This window comes from Cetorhinus maximus, chromosome 8 (genome assembly GCF_964194155.1).
Source record: "Cetorhinus maximus chromosome 8, sCetMax3.hap1.1, whole genome shotgun sequence".
NCBI lineage: Eukaryota > Metazoa > Chordata > Chondrichthyes > Lamniformes > Cetorhinidae > Cetorhinus > Cetorhinus maximus.
In genome coordinates, this window is record NC_135886.1 from 63,160,147 (window position 1) to 63,174,026 (window position 13,880).

A 13,880-nucleotide genomic window follows, 5' to 3' on the forward strand; every position below is an offset into this window, starting at 1 on the left:
ATAAGTCAGGAGTGTGATGGAGTACTTTCCACTTGCCTGGATGAGTGCAGCTCCAACTCAAGAGGCTTGACACCATCCAGGACAAAGCAGCTCACTTGGTTGGCACTCCATCCATAAACATTCACTCCCCCCACCACCGACCCACGGTAGCAGCAGTGTGTACCATCTACAAGATGCACTGCAGGAACTCACCAAGGCTCCTTAGGCAGCACCTTCCAAGCCCACAGCCACTGCCATCTAGAAGGACAAGGGCAGCAGATACATGGGAACCCCTCCACCTGCAAGTTCCCCTCCAAACCACTTACAGAATCACAGAATTTTAACGGCATAGATGGAGGCCATTCGGCTCATCCTGTCTGCACCGGCTCTCCAAATGGGCATTATGACCTAGTGCCATTGCCCTGCCTTTTCCCCATACCCCTGTGCATTGTTTCTATTCAAATAATCTTCCAATGCCCTCTTGAACGCCTCAATTGAACCTGCCTCCACCACACTTCCAGGCAGTGCATTCCAGACCCAAAACACTCGTTGAATTCATATAAGACACTCATTAGACCACAGCTGGAATACTGTGTACGGTTCCGGGCACCAAATTATCGGAAGGATGTGAATATATTGGAGAGAGGGCAGAAGAGGTTTACAAGAATGATTCCAGGGGTGAGAAACTTCAGTTACGATAATAGATTTGAGAGTTTGGGACTCTTCTCCTTGGAGAGAAGAAGTCTAAGAGGAGATTTGATAGAGGTGTTCAAAATCATGAGGGGGCTGGACAGAGTAGATAGGAGAAGCTGTTCCCGTTCATAAAAGGATCAAGAACGAGAGGGCACAGATTTAAAGTGATTTTCAAAAGAAGAAATGTGATGTAATAAAAAGCTTTTTCACACAACGAGTGGTTCAGAGCTGGAATGCACTGCCTGGAAGTGTGATGGAGGCAGGTTCAATCGAGGCATTCAAGAGGGCATTAGATGAGTATATGAATAGGAACAACATGCATGGGTACAGGGAAAAGCAGGGCAATGACACTAGGTTATAATGCTCATTTGGAAAGACAGTGCAGATACGATAGGTCGAATGGCCTCCTTCTGTGCCGATAAAATTCTGTAGTTCTGTGAATGTTTTTTGACTTGGCGGGGGGCTGGTTTGCAGTGGTGTTCCAAAGTTTCCCTTTTGGGGCCATCAATCTTTACAATTTTTATAAATAACCTAGACTCATGTGGATGGGTAGAGTGGCAGGGGGCAGCATTATACACTTTGCAGATGATTGTAAACTTACCAAAGTAGTAGGTGCTGATGAAGGCATTTGTAGATTTTGAGATGATATAGACAGGATGGTGAAATGGGTAGACACAGGACAGATAGAGTTTAACGTGGAGAGGTGTGAAGTGATGCACTTTGAGAGGATTAATATGGAAAGACAATATGCTATGAATGGTACAATTCTGAAAAGTGTAGGTAGGCAGAGACACCTCGGTGTCCATATACACAAATCCTTAAAGGGGGCAGGGCAAGTTGACAAGGGGGCTTTACATGCACATGAGCCTTTGAATATAAAAGCAGAGATCATGCTAGAATTTTATAGAGTCATTACAGTGCAGGAGGAGACCATTCGGCTCGTCACTGATTAGATGTCAGTTGGAGTATTGTGGACAATTCTGGGCACCACATCTCAGAAAAGATGTAACAGGCACAGCGGAGGATTACCAGCATGATACTAGGAATGAGGGACTTCAGTATAAGGAAATGCTAGGGCTGCTCTCATTGGAATAGAAAAGGTTAAGAAGTGAGCTGAGGTTTGCAGGATGATGAGGCATTTGGATAGAGATAGAAAAACTGATCCCACTGCTAATTGAGCCAATAGCCAGAGATCATAGATTTAAAATCATTGACTAAAAATTAAAGGGGAGATGAAGAGAAATGTTTTCATTCAGACAGTTGTCAGGATTTGGAACACTCGAACTGAAAAGATGGTGGAAGCCGATCTTAAATAATTTTAAAAGGAAGCTGGACAGGCGCTTGAGGATGAGGAATTTACAGGGGAATGCAGAAAAAGCAAGGATGTGGGACTAAACAAAAGTCAGTATAATCCAGAGAATGTTAGAGAACAGAGCATTGAACATAATCGAGAAAGGAAAAACACTCATTATTGCACGGTATGTGTGTGAGAGAGAGAGAGCGAGAGAGAGAGAGAAAACTGAGCATGCAGTGTAATATTGTACAAAGAGAGCAATTAGCATAATCCAGAGAGGGAGAGCACCCAGCAAAATCCAAGGAGAGAAAAAAAAAGCATTCAGTTTTATTCCAGACAGAATTGGAAACAGAGAACCATTTTAGTCCGATGCGAGAACACATATTTGCAACAGGAGATGGAAAGATGAATCTAGTGAAATCCTGAGGCAGAGAGAGAAAGAACAAATGATTTAATGTTGAGTGGGAACTGATTATTCAATGGAATACTAAACCAAAATAGAGTGGATATTGGAAATATGAAATAAAAGCAGAAAATGCTGGAAATACTCAGCAGGTCAGTCAGCATCTTCGGAGAGAGAAGCAGAGTTAATGTTTCAGATCGATGACCTTTCATCAGAACTGAGAAACGTTTGAAATGCATTGGGTTTTCAGCAAGTGAAAGGGGTGGGGAGGGGAGGCTGGGAAGAAGAACAAAAGGGCAGGTCTGTGATAGATTGGCGGGCAGGAGAGATAAATGACAAGATTTTTTTTGGTGCAAGGGCAAAGGGAGTGGTAATAGGACAAGTAAAGAAACGAAAGATGTGTCTAGAGGAGGTGTGGATGACAGTAGCCTGAATTGCTGCCGTCCAAATGCAAAGTAAAAGAGATGCGAGAGAAACAAACTTGGGGGCAGAGGTTATGAACCAAAATTGTTGAACTCAATGTTAAGTCGAGAAGGCTGTAAAGTGCTGAGATGAAAGATGACATGCTATTCTTTGAGCTTGTGTTAAGCTTCATTGGAAAAGCGTATCAGTCCGAGGACAGAAAAATCAGAGTGGAAGCAAGATGGAGAATTATAATGGCAGGTGACTGGAAGCTCGGGGTCATGTTTGCAGACGGAATGGAGGTGTTCCACAAAGAAGTCATCCAATCTGCATCTGTTCTCCCCAGTGTAGAGGAGATCACATCGTGAGCAAAGAATACAGTATACTAACTCGAAAGCAGTAAATCACTGCTTCACCTGGAAGGAGTGTTTGGGCCTTGGGCAATGTGAAGGGAGGAGGTAAGAGAACATGTGTTGCACCTCCTGGGTTTGCATGACAAGGTGCTGTAGGAAAGCAAGACGGTGCTGTGCGTAATCGAGGAATAGACATTGATGTCAGGGAAGAAACAGACCCTTAGGAATGCCAGAGAGAGAGGGAGGGGATGATGTGTTTTGTGGTGGCATCACACTGGAGGTGACAGGAATCGGGGAAGATGATCCGTTGAATATGTAAGCTGGCAGGATGGAAGGTGAGGACAAGGGGCCCTACTATGGCTCTGAGAGGGGAGGAGAGGGGAAGGGGAGAGAGCAGAAGTGTGTGGAATGGATTTGGTGGAGGGCCCACCGCGTTGGGGAAACCCTCAGTTGAGGAAAAAGGGAAGTCCTATTGGAAGCATGAGTATAGAGGGTTTCATCATCCGAACAAATGCAACGAAGGCAAAGAAATTGGGAGAATGGAATAGAGTCCTTACAGGAAGCAGTGTTTGAAGAAATGTAGATGTGGGGGTCAGAGGGATTATAGTAAATACTTGATAGCCTATTCCCAGAAACGGAGACAGAGAAGTCAAGGAAGAGATGGTAAGCGTCAGAGATGAATCATGTGAAGGTGAGGGAAGGGTGAAAAACAGAAGGAAAATTGATTAAATTTTTCTGTGCAGGGCAAGAGCAGGAAGAGGGGCTGATACATTCATCGATGTACCAGAGACAGAGTTGAGGTGGGGGGGGCCTTGAGTAGGATTAGAACAAGGAATGGTCTACACATCCGACCAAACAAATCAGGTATAGCTAGGACCCATAGCCTTTTAGTTAGAGGAAGTGAGTGGAGTTAAAGAAGAAATTGTTATGACTGAAAATTGTTGTCTTCTCCTTATATTGGTATTCTTGCAAAGTGTCCTGATGAGTGCAAGACAAAAAGCTTCGACATGTCTCTTTTTTCAGCAATACTCAAGTTCCGTACTGCCAAAAGAAATTGGTAAATGTGAGAACAAGAGGAGGGTGATGGTAGATGGAGAGTAGTTGGGCCTCCATTCAAGAAATGGAGAGCTGTTGGATTGTCCTGATGGGGTGGAGGTGTAGAGAAATTGGACGTCCATGGTGAAGAGGCAATGGTTAGGGCCAGGAAACTGGAAACCATTAAAGTGACAGAGATCATTGGAAGAGTCACAGGTGCAGGTGAAGGGGACCAGGCAAGGGGAGAAGAAAATTGGGACATAGGAAGAAATCAGTTCAGGGGGGCAGGAACAGGCTAGAATTCAAGTTCCACCAAGGTGTGAACTCAAATCAATGGATTCAAATTCGCTGGAATCATAAAATAGTTACAGCACAGGAGGCGGCCATTAGGTCTTTTGCGTTTGTGCCAGCTCTCCACAAGAGCAACTCCGCTAGTCCCACTTCCCCACCTTTTCCCTGTAGTTCCGCAAATGTTTTCTCTTCAGGTGCTTATCCAATTCTCTTTTGAAAGCCATGATTGAACCTGCCTCCAGCACACTCTCAGGCAGTGCATTCCAGGTCCTAACCACTTACTCAGTGAAAGAAAGTTTTTCCTTATGTTGCCGTTGGCTCTTTTGCCATTCGTCTTAAATCAATGTGGAACTGAACCCACTTGACTAAGCAGGGTAAAATAGGTTGATACAATTTTATATGAATAAGAGATTGTTATACTACCAGATGCTCCATGATCTTAACTTTAATAAGGGTTTCCATATTTTACCAGCAATAGACTCACTGCTTGGTGGTTTCCTTGGTCACTTTTGCTACCCCTTTTAAAAACGGGAATAACATTTGTCTTTCTCTGATCCTGAGACACCTTGTGATTTCTGGAGGACTTGTGCTAGAATTCTTGCAATTTCCTTCCTTAGTTCCTCAAGCATCCTGGAATGGATCTATCCCACCTCCGAGATTTATTCGTCACACAGCTGTTCAACAACCTTAAGAAAATAGCTTAGTTACCCAGACTTGAGTTTTTGCAGTGCAAACGGTTTGTGTTTCGAAACAGTTAGTAAATATAAAGAGGTCAGTGTTGGAACCAGTTTGAGATTGGCACTCTTGGATTGGAATGAGGAAAAGGAATTTCTGGAAGAGGTAAAGGAGGCAGCCACAGTTTGGTGATTTGGTGCCCACGGGCCCAGGAGCTGCAGCAGAAACCTACCTTCCCTAACTATGTTTCATCAAGAATCCAGTCGCTGGGTTATGCAACCTCTTCAAGTTCCAACTAACTCAGATGTACCTGCCAACCTACAGATGGCTCAGTCTATGGCTGTGAAGGTGATCATTAAGTATCTTTCCCAGCACAGCCTTCAATGCCACCTCTGGAGAGACTTGTCAAAGCAATGTCTGCGTAGCAATGTATCAAAGGCCCAGTATGTTTTTAACACACTGTTACTTTGGTGGCTCAGTTGCTGGCACTTTTGCCTCTGAATCAGGGGTCATGGGTCACATAGAAACAGAACATTTGCAACAAAGATGGAGGCAATTCAATCCATTGTGTCTATGCTGGCTCAAAAAGAGAGCCTGTCCCAATAGTGCCTCATAACTAAAATTCTCCATCCAGACAACATCCTGATAAATCTTCCCTGTCAAATGCTAAGCACATTCTTCTTGAATTGTGACCAGAACCGTACACAGCACTCTAGCTATGGTCCAACCAGTGTTTTATACAGTTCCAGCACTACCTCCCTGTTCTTATGCTCTATACCTCAGCTCAGGAAAGTAGCCTGGATACCTCCTTAACCACCTTATCTACGATCCTGCTACCTTCAGGGATTTATGGACATGTACTCTGTTCTTCTATACTTCTCAGTATTGGGTTGTACTACATAGCTGGCATGTCTAATGTACAGGTCATGTTGGTGGTCCTCAGCAATCATCTACCAGTCAACAAGAACAAAAATCATCTCAATCATTGTATCATAGAAGCTTACTGCACAGGGGGAGGCCATTTGGCCATTGTGCCTCTCCGGGCTGTTTGAAGGATCAATGCAAGAGTCCCGCTCCCCTCCTCGTACTCCATAGCCCTGCAATTTTGTCCTTTTCAACTATTTATCCGATTCCTTATCAAAGTTATTTTTGAATACGCTTCCACTGTCCTTTCAGGCAGCACATTCCAGATCACAACAACTTGCGGCGTAAAAGAGAATCCTCAGAAAATACTGCTCTGCTTCTTTCGCCAACCTTAAGGCCGGAATTTTCTGGCCCCGCACAACACCAGGATCTTCTGGTCCCACTGAAAATAAATGGGCTTTTGGCTGGCCCGCCACATACCCAACGGTGGGTCCCATCAGGGAGGGGCTGGAAAATCCTGGCTTAAATCTGTGTCTCCTGGTTATGAAACCTCAATCTAGTGGCAACAATATCCCCAGTCATTTTATCAAAAGACCCTCATAAACAATGCCTGTAGCAACTCTCTCCTCAGCCTTCTCTGCTCTAAGGAAAGCATACCCTGCTTTATTTGTCCCTTGGCTTCACCTAAATCCCTCATCTCTGGTATAATTCTAGTAAATCCTCTGCTTTCTTGCCAAGGCCTTATTCTTTCTGAAATATGGTGTCCAGAATTAAACACAATACCCCAGTTCAGGCCTTACCAGAGATTTCTAAAGGTTCAGTATAACTCCCTTGATTCCCCTCACGCCATGCCCCTTTAAACCTTGAATTCCATTTTCCTCCTTCCTTATCTACTCATGTTACTTTCTCTCCCTTCATACTCTTCCTCCCTCTTTAAACCTGATGTCCCCCTCCCTCCCTCCATTTTGATTTCCTTCTCTGACCCACTTTATCCCAATATCCTCCTCAGTCTTACCCTATAGCCTAATTTCCCCCTCCCTCACATCCTTTACCTACACATTTCCCATGTATCAGCTGATATTCCCCCTCCCCATATCCTTCATCCCTCCTCTTTTAGATCCTTATACTCCCCCAACCTCCCTTCTTCCCGATTTCCCCCTCCCTTCCCTTTATCGCATTATTTGCTCCCTTTAGGTCCTGAATTCGCCCTCCCCAATCTCCCCTTATTATCCCTCTTCCCTTTATCCTGATCCCCCCTCCTTTTCATTCTTTGGTCAGATTTCTCCCAGCCTCCCTTAATCCTGATTTCTTGCTATCCCTCCTCATTTTCCTCTCCCTTCCCATTTTTCCCTTTCTCACTGACTCTGACCCTTTATCCTGTTTTTCCCCTCCCTCACATCCTTTATACCTTTATTTTCCCCTTCCTTCCATTATCCTGATATCCCTTTTCTTCCCTTTATCTGGATTTCCCCCTCCATCCCCCCTCCTGGCTATTCCTATTACCCCTCCCTCACTTCATCTCCCATCCACTCTTTATCATGACTTAGCCCTAAAGTGTCAGCCGTGGCTCAGCTGGTAGCGCTCTCACCTATGAGTCTGGGGAGCTGAGACCCATGATTTGCACAACCTGTGCTATGTGGGAAATCCTAGCCGCTCCAGGCGGTCTAGATTACCATGTGTGCAGGAGATGCTTCCAACTGGAGAAATTCGAACTCTGGGTTTTGGAGCTTGAGCGGCAGTTGGGGGCACTACGGTGCATTCACGAGACTGAGAGGTTCGTGGATAGCACGTTTCAGGATGTGGTCACCCCGCAGCTTAAGGAAGTGCAAGCAGAGGAGGGATGGGTGACCACCAGACAGAAAAAGGGGACCAGCAGGCAGGTAGTGAGGTAATCCTCTGAGTGCATCTCGTTCGCAAACCGTTTTTCAGCCTTGGAAAACGGTGAGAGTGATGGTTCCTCTATGGAGGCTAACCAGAGCCAAAGCCATGGCACTGTGGGTGGTCCAGCTGCTCAGGGGTAGGGGGGGAGGAGGAATTGTGGAAGGCCAATAGTGGTAGGGGATTCATTAGTGAGGGGAGTAGACAGGCACTTATGCGGTCGTATACGTGACTGCAGGATGGTATGTTGCTTCCAGGGTGCCAGGGTCAATGATGTCATGGAACGGCTGCAGGGCATTCTGAAGGGGGAGAGTCAACAGCTAGAGGTTGTGGTCCATGTTGGGACCAATGACATTGGAAGAAAGAGAAATGTGGTCCTGCAAGCAGACTTTAGGGAGCTAGGTAGGAAATTGAAAAGCAGGACTTCAAAGGTAGTAATCTCTGGATTACTCCCGGTGCCACGCAATAGTGAGTATAGGAACAGAAGGATAGAGCAGATGAATGCATGGTTGGTGAGATGGTGCAGGAGGGAGGGCTTTACATTCCTGGGGCATTGGAACTGTTTCTGGGGATGGTGGGACCTGTACAAGTTGGACGGGTTACATCTGAACAGGAACGGGACCAACATCCTCGCTGGGAGGTTTGCCAATGCTGTTGGGGTAGATTTAAATTAAATTGGCAGGGGGGTGGGATTGTGAAATGTAGTTCAGAGGGGAGAAAAGCTGCGATGGAATTAGAAGTTAGAACATTATGAGTCTGGAAGGCAGAGGAAACATAGGCTGGATAAGAAATGTGAGTTTAGCATGGCTAAATGGAATATATTTCAATGTAAGGAGCCTGAGGGATAAGACAGGCGAGCTGAGGGCACAGATAGGCACGTGGGAGTATGATATCATAGCTATGACTGAGGCTTGGCTAAAAGGAGGGCAGGATTGGCAGCTCAACATTCCTGGTCATAGGGCATTCAGACGAGATAGAGAGGGAGGTAGAAGAGGAGTGGGGGTGTTGCAATATTGATCAAGGAATCAATTATAGCAGTGAGAGGGGTAATATCTTGGAAGGATCATCAAATGAAGCCATATGGGTAGAAGTAAAAAAGACAAAAGGTTGGGTGTGTACCATAGGCCCCCAAACCATCAGGGAGAGATAGAGGATCAAATATGTAATCAAATTTCAGAGAAGTGTAAGATTAATAGGGTAGTAATAGTAGGGAGTTTTAACTACCCAGATATTAACTGGGGTAGTTTTAGTGTGCAAGGTAGGGAGGGAGCAAAATTCTTAAGTTACGTCTAGAGGAGCTTTTTTAGCCAGTACATAGAAAGCCCAACAAGGGAAAGGGCAGTTCTGGACCTAATATTCGGAAATCAGCCCAAGCAGGTGGAAGGCATATCAGTAGGGGAGCATTTTGGAGATAGTGACCATAACTCAGTTAGATTTAGGATAGTTATGGAAAAAGGTAAGATTGGGCCGGGAATAAAAATTCTAAACTGCGGAAAGGCTAATTTTACTAAGATGAGATGCGATTTGACCCAAGTGACCCAAGTGGCCCAAGGGAGCAGCTACTTGCAGATAAAACTGTGTCAGAGCAGTGGGAGGCATTCAAGGAGGAAATAGTGAGAGTACAGGGCAAATATGTTCCCTTAAAGACAAAGTGGGGGGATTGAGTCCGGAGAACCCTGGATGTCAAGGGACATAAAGGTTAGGATTAAGAAAAAAAAGAGAAGCTTATGGCAGATACCGAGGGCTCAATATGGCAGAGTCCCTAGAGGAGTATAAAAAGTGCAGCGGGAGCGTAAAAAGGAAATTAGGAAAGCTAAGAGAGTGTATGAGAAAGCATTGGTGGGCACAATAAAGGAAAACCCAAAAGGGTTTTTTAAATATATAAAGAGCAAGAGAATAATTAGGGAAAGAGTAGGGCCAATTAGGGACCATAGGGGCAATCTGTGTGTGGACCTGGAGACTGTGGGTGCAGTCCTCAATGAATACTTTGCATTGGACTTCACAATGGAAAAGGACAACACAGGTATAGACATCAGGGCGGAGGACTGTGAAATATTAGAGGAAATTAACATAGAGAGGAGGTACTAGTGAGTTTAGCAGCCTTAAAAGTGGATAAATCCGCAGGCCTGGATGAGATGTATCCCAGGCTATTGAGGGAGGCAAGGGAAGGGATATTAGGGGCCCTGACAGTAATTTTCAAATCCTCTCTGGCCACAGGTGAGGTGCCAGGGGACTGGAGGACTGCTAACATTGTCCCATTATTAAAAAAGGAAGAGATAGGCCAGAAAATTACAGGCCAGTCAGTCTAACCTCGGTGGTGGGGAAGTTACTAGAAAGAATTCTGAAGAACAGAATATATCTGCACTTAGACAGACACAGATTAATCAGGGATAGTCAGCATGGATTTGTTAAGGGAAGGTAGTGTTTGACAAATTTGATAGAATTTTTTGAGGAGGTTAACCGGGAGTGTTGATGAGGGTAAGGTATTTGATGTGGTCTACATGGACTTTAGCAAGGCTTTTGATAAGGTCCCTCATGGCAGACTGGTCAAGAAAGTAAGAGCCCATGGGATCCAAGGCAAAGTGGCACATTGGAGTGAAAACTGGCTGAGAGCAGGAAGCAGAGGGTGATGGTAGAGGGAATTTTTTGTGACTGGAAGTCTGATTCCAGTGGGAATTCCACCGAGCAGGGCTCGGTGCTGGGGCCCTTGCTGTTTGTGGTGTACATAAAAGATTTGGTCTTAAATGTTGGGAGTATGATCAAGAAGTTCGCGGATTACATGAAAATTGGTAGGGTGGTAAATAGTGAGGAGGATAACCGTAAACTGCAGGAGGATATCAATGGACTGGTCAGGTGGCCAAAGTAGTGGCAAATAGAATTCAACCCGGAAAAATGTGAAGTAATGCACCTGGGGAGGGCTAACAAGGCAAGGGATTACACTACGAATAGTAGAGCCTCGGAAAGTACTGAAGATCAGAGGGACCTTGGTGTGCATATCCATAGATCCCTGAAGGTAGCAGGTGGTTAAGAGGGCATATGGGATACTTGTCTTTATTAACCGAGGCATAGAATACAAGAGCAGGGAGGTTGTGCTGGAACTGAATAAAACACTGATTAGGCCACAGCTGGAGTACTGCATGCAGTTCTGGTCACTACATTATAGGAAGGATGTGATTGCACTGGAGAGGGTGCAGAGGAGATTTACCAGGATGCTGCCTGGGCTGGAGGGTTTGAGCTATGAGGAAGGATTGAAAGATTAAATATTGCCTCCTCTCACCTCCCTCCTCACTTTAGTAAATATCACCTCCCCTCGCCACCCGCTCCCCCCACCCTCCCCTCGCCACCTGCTCCCTGTGCCATCCACTCCCCCGACCTCACCCACTCCCACCACCCTACCCACCTGTCACCCACTCCCCCCATCATCCACACGCCATGCACTCCCCCCCACCCTCCTTGTGTAACCTAGTCTCCCTCACCCCAGCCACCCTCCTGCCCCATTATCCTCTACCCCCACTGCTTCCTCTCTCCCACTCCCCTTCCAATTACTTCCCTACTTTCCTTTCCGAGCCATCACTTTCTTCCCCCAAACCTCTCTCCGGTCTCGTCCTTCCTCTCCCCAAATCTCTCTCTCCCAGTTGTTACTCTCGCCCTGGGTCTCTCCCTCTCTCTGTCCCAGGATCTGTCCCTCCTCTCCCTGGGGGTTCCTGCCCCTCTTCTCCCCAGGTAACTGTCTCCCGCTAGGGTCTTGCTGTCTCCTCTACCCGTCTTCCTTTCTCTCTACCCATACCTCTGTCTCTCTCCCTCACCCTCCCAGGTCTCTCTCTCTCCCGGGTCTCTCCCACTCAATCCCCGTGTCTGTCTCTCCCTCTTTCGCACTCTCCACTGCTCTCCCTCCCGGGGTCTGACTCTCTCCCTCTTTCCCACTGCCTCCCGAGTCTCTCTCTCTGTCTCTCTCCCTCCCTGGATCCATCTGTATTTCTCTCTCTCTCCCTTCCTGCATCTCTCCCTCTCCCTCTCCCGCTCTTCCCCACATCTGTCTCTGTCTCTCTCTTTCTCCCACTCTCACCCTCCCAGGTCCCTCTCTCTCTCTCTCTCTCCCGTTCTTCCCCATGTCTCTCTCTCTCTCGCTCTTCAACCTTCTCCCTCCTCCTCATCTCTCTCTCTGTCTAGGCACGGCTGTCCCTCTCCCCCCTCTTGCCTGTCAGTCCCTGTCCCACTCCCTCTAACTCCCCGCATCTGTTTCTCTTCCCTCTCCCACTCCCTCTCCACCTCTGTCTCTCTCCCTCTCCCCCCAGCATCTGTCCATCTCTCCCCCTCTGGCTCCCCACATCTGTCCCTCTCTCCCCCTCCCTGCATCTGTCTCTCTCCATCCCCCTCCCAGCCTCCATCCATCTCTCTCCCTCTCCCTCTCCATGCTCTTCCATCTCTCTCCCTCCTCGCGTCCGCCCATCTCTCTCCCTCTCCCTCCCTGCACCCGTCCATCTCTCGCCATCCCCGCGTTTGTACGTCTCTCTCCCACTCCCTCCACATGCCTGTCCTTCTCTCTCCTTGTCCGTCATCATGCCCGTCTTTGTCTCTCCCTCTCCCTTTACCTCCCCGCGCCTGTCCATCTCTCTCTCTCTCTCCCTCCCAACGTCGGTCTGTCTGTCTCTCTCCCTTGCCATGCCCATCCGTCTCTCTCTCCCTCTCCCTCCGGCGACTGGTCTTACATCTCCCTCTCTCTTTTCATCCGCTTACCTGTCCATCTGTCCGCCTCCCTCTTAGCGTCTGTCCCTCCTCCATCCCTAAGTCTATCTCACTCCCTGCATCCATCTCTTTCCCTCCCTGCGCCCATCCGTCTTCTCCCTCTCCCTTCCTACAACTGTCCACCTCTCTCCATCTCCCTGCCCACACCCATCCGTCTCTCTCTGCCTCTCCGCACCCATTCTTGTCTGTCACTCTCCCTCCTCACGTCTGTCCATCTCACTCCCTTTCCCTCCATGCACCCATCGGCCTCCCTCACTCTCCCACTCCTTCCCCACACCCATCTTTATCTCTCCCTCCCCGCACCCTTGCATCTCCATCTCTCGCCCTCCATTTGTGCATCCGTCTCTCTCTCTCCCTTTTCCTTCCTGCGTCTGTCCGTTTCTTTGCCTCTCCCTCCCCATGCCGGTTGTCTCTCTCCCTCCCTGTGCCTGTCCATCTTCCTCCCCACGCCCATCCACCTCTATGCCTCCCCACGTCTGTCTGCCTCCCTCCCACGTCCATCCATCCCTCTCCCTCCCCACACCAGACCGTTTCGCTCCCTCTTCCTCTCCACACCCGTTCTTGTCTCTCCCTCTCTCTGTTCCTCCTCATGCCCGTCCACCGGTCTCCCTCTCCACCATCTGTCTCCCTACCCATGTCTGTCTCACTTGCTTTTATTCCCTGCGTCTGTCACCATCCCTCTGCATCCCCGTATTTATCCATCTCTCTCCTCCCTGCGTCCGTCCATCTCTCTCCCTCTCCCTCCATACATCGGTTCGTCTCTGTCCCTCTCCCTTCCCATGCCTGTCTGTCTCTCTCCATCTCCCTCCCCGTGCCTGTCTGTCTCTCTCCATCTCCCTTCCCATGCCCACCCGTTTCTCTCCCTCTCCCTCCATGGCCCCATTCTCTTGCCTCTTCATTTCCCTTTTCCTCCTCGCGCCCGTCCATCCGACTGTCTCCCTCTCCACCGTCTGTCTCCCTTCGTCTCCACCTCCCTCCCCATGTCTGTCTCACTCCCTGCATCTCTCTCCCTCTGCTTCCCCGTGTCTGTCCATCTCTCTCCCTCTCAACGTCTATCCTTCTCCCTCTCCACATCTGTCCATCTCTCTCCCTCTCAACGTCTATCCTTCTCCCTCTCAGCATCTGCCCATCTCTCTCCCTCCCCACGTCCATCCATCTGTCTTTCTCCTTCCTCGCATCCGTACTTGTCTCTCCCTTTCCCTTTACCTCCTCGCGCCCCGTTCATCCAACCATCTCCTTCTCTGCGTTTGTTTCTTCCCTCTCCGCT

At 47.9% G+C, this 13,880-nt stretch overlaps 1 protein-coding gene across 1 annotated transcript in view; it reads left to right on the forward strand.

Moving 5' to 3' along the window:
* The window catches only part of LOC144683192 (dedicator of cytokinesis protein 11-like), a 285,806-nt gene that overhangs the window by 6,833 nt on the left and 265,093 nt on the right, over nt 1-13,880 (forward strand). Inside the window, exon 2 of the mRNA XM_078546152.1 lies at nt 5,205-5,290. Within this exon, the coding sequence (XP_078402278.1) occupies nt 5,205-5,290 (86 nt within the window). The remainder of the gene's footprint in view (nt 1-5,204; nt 5,291-13,880) is intronic.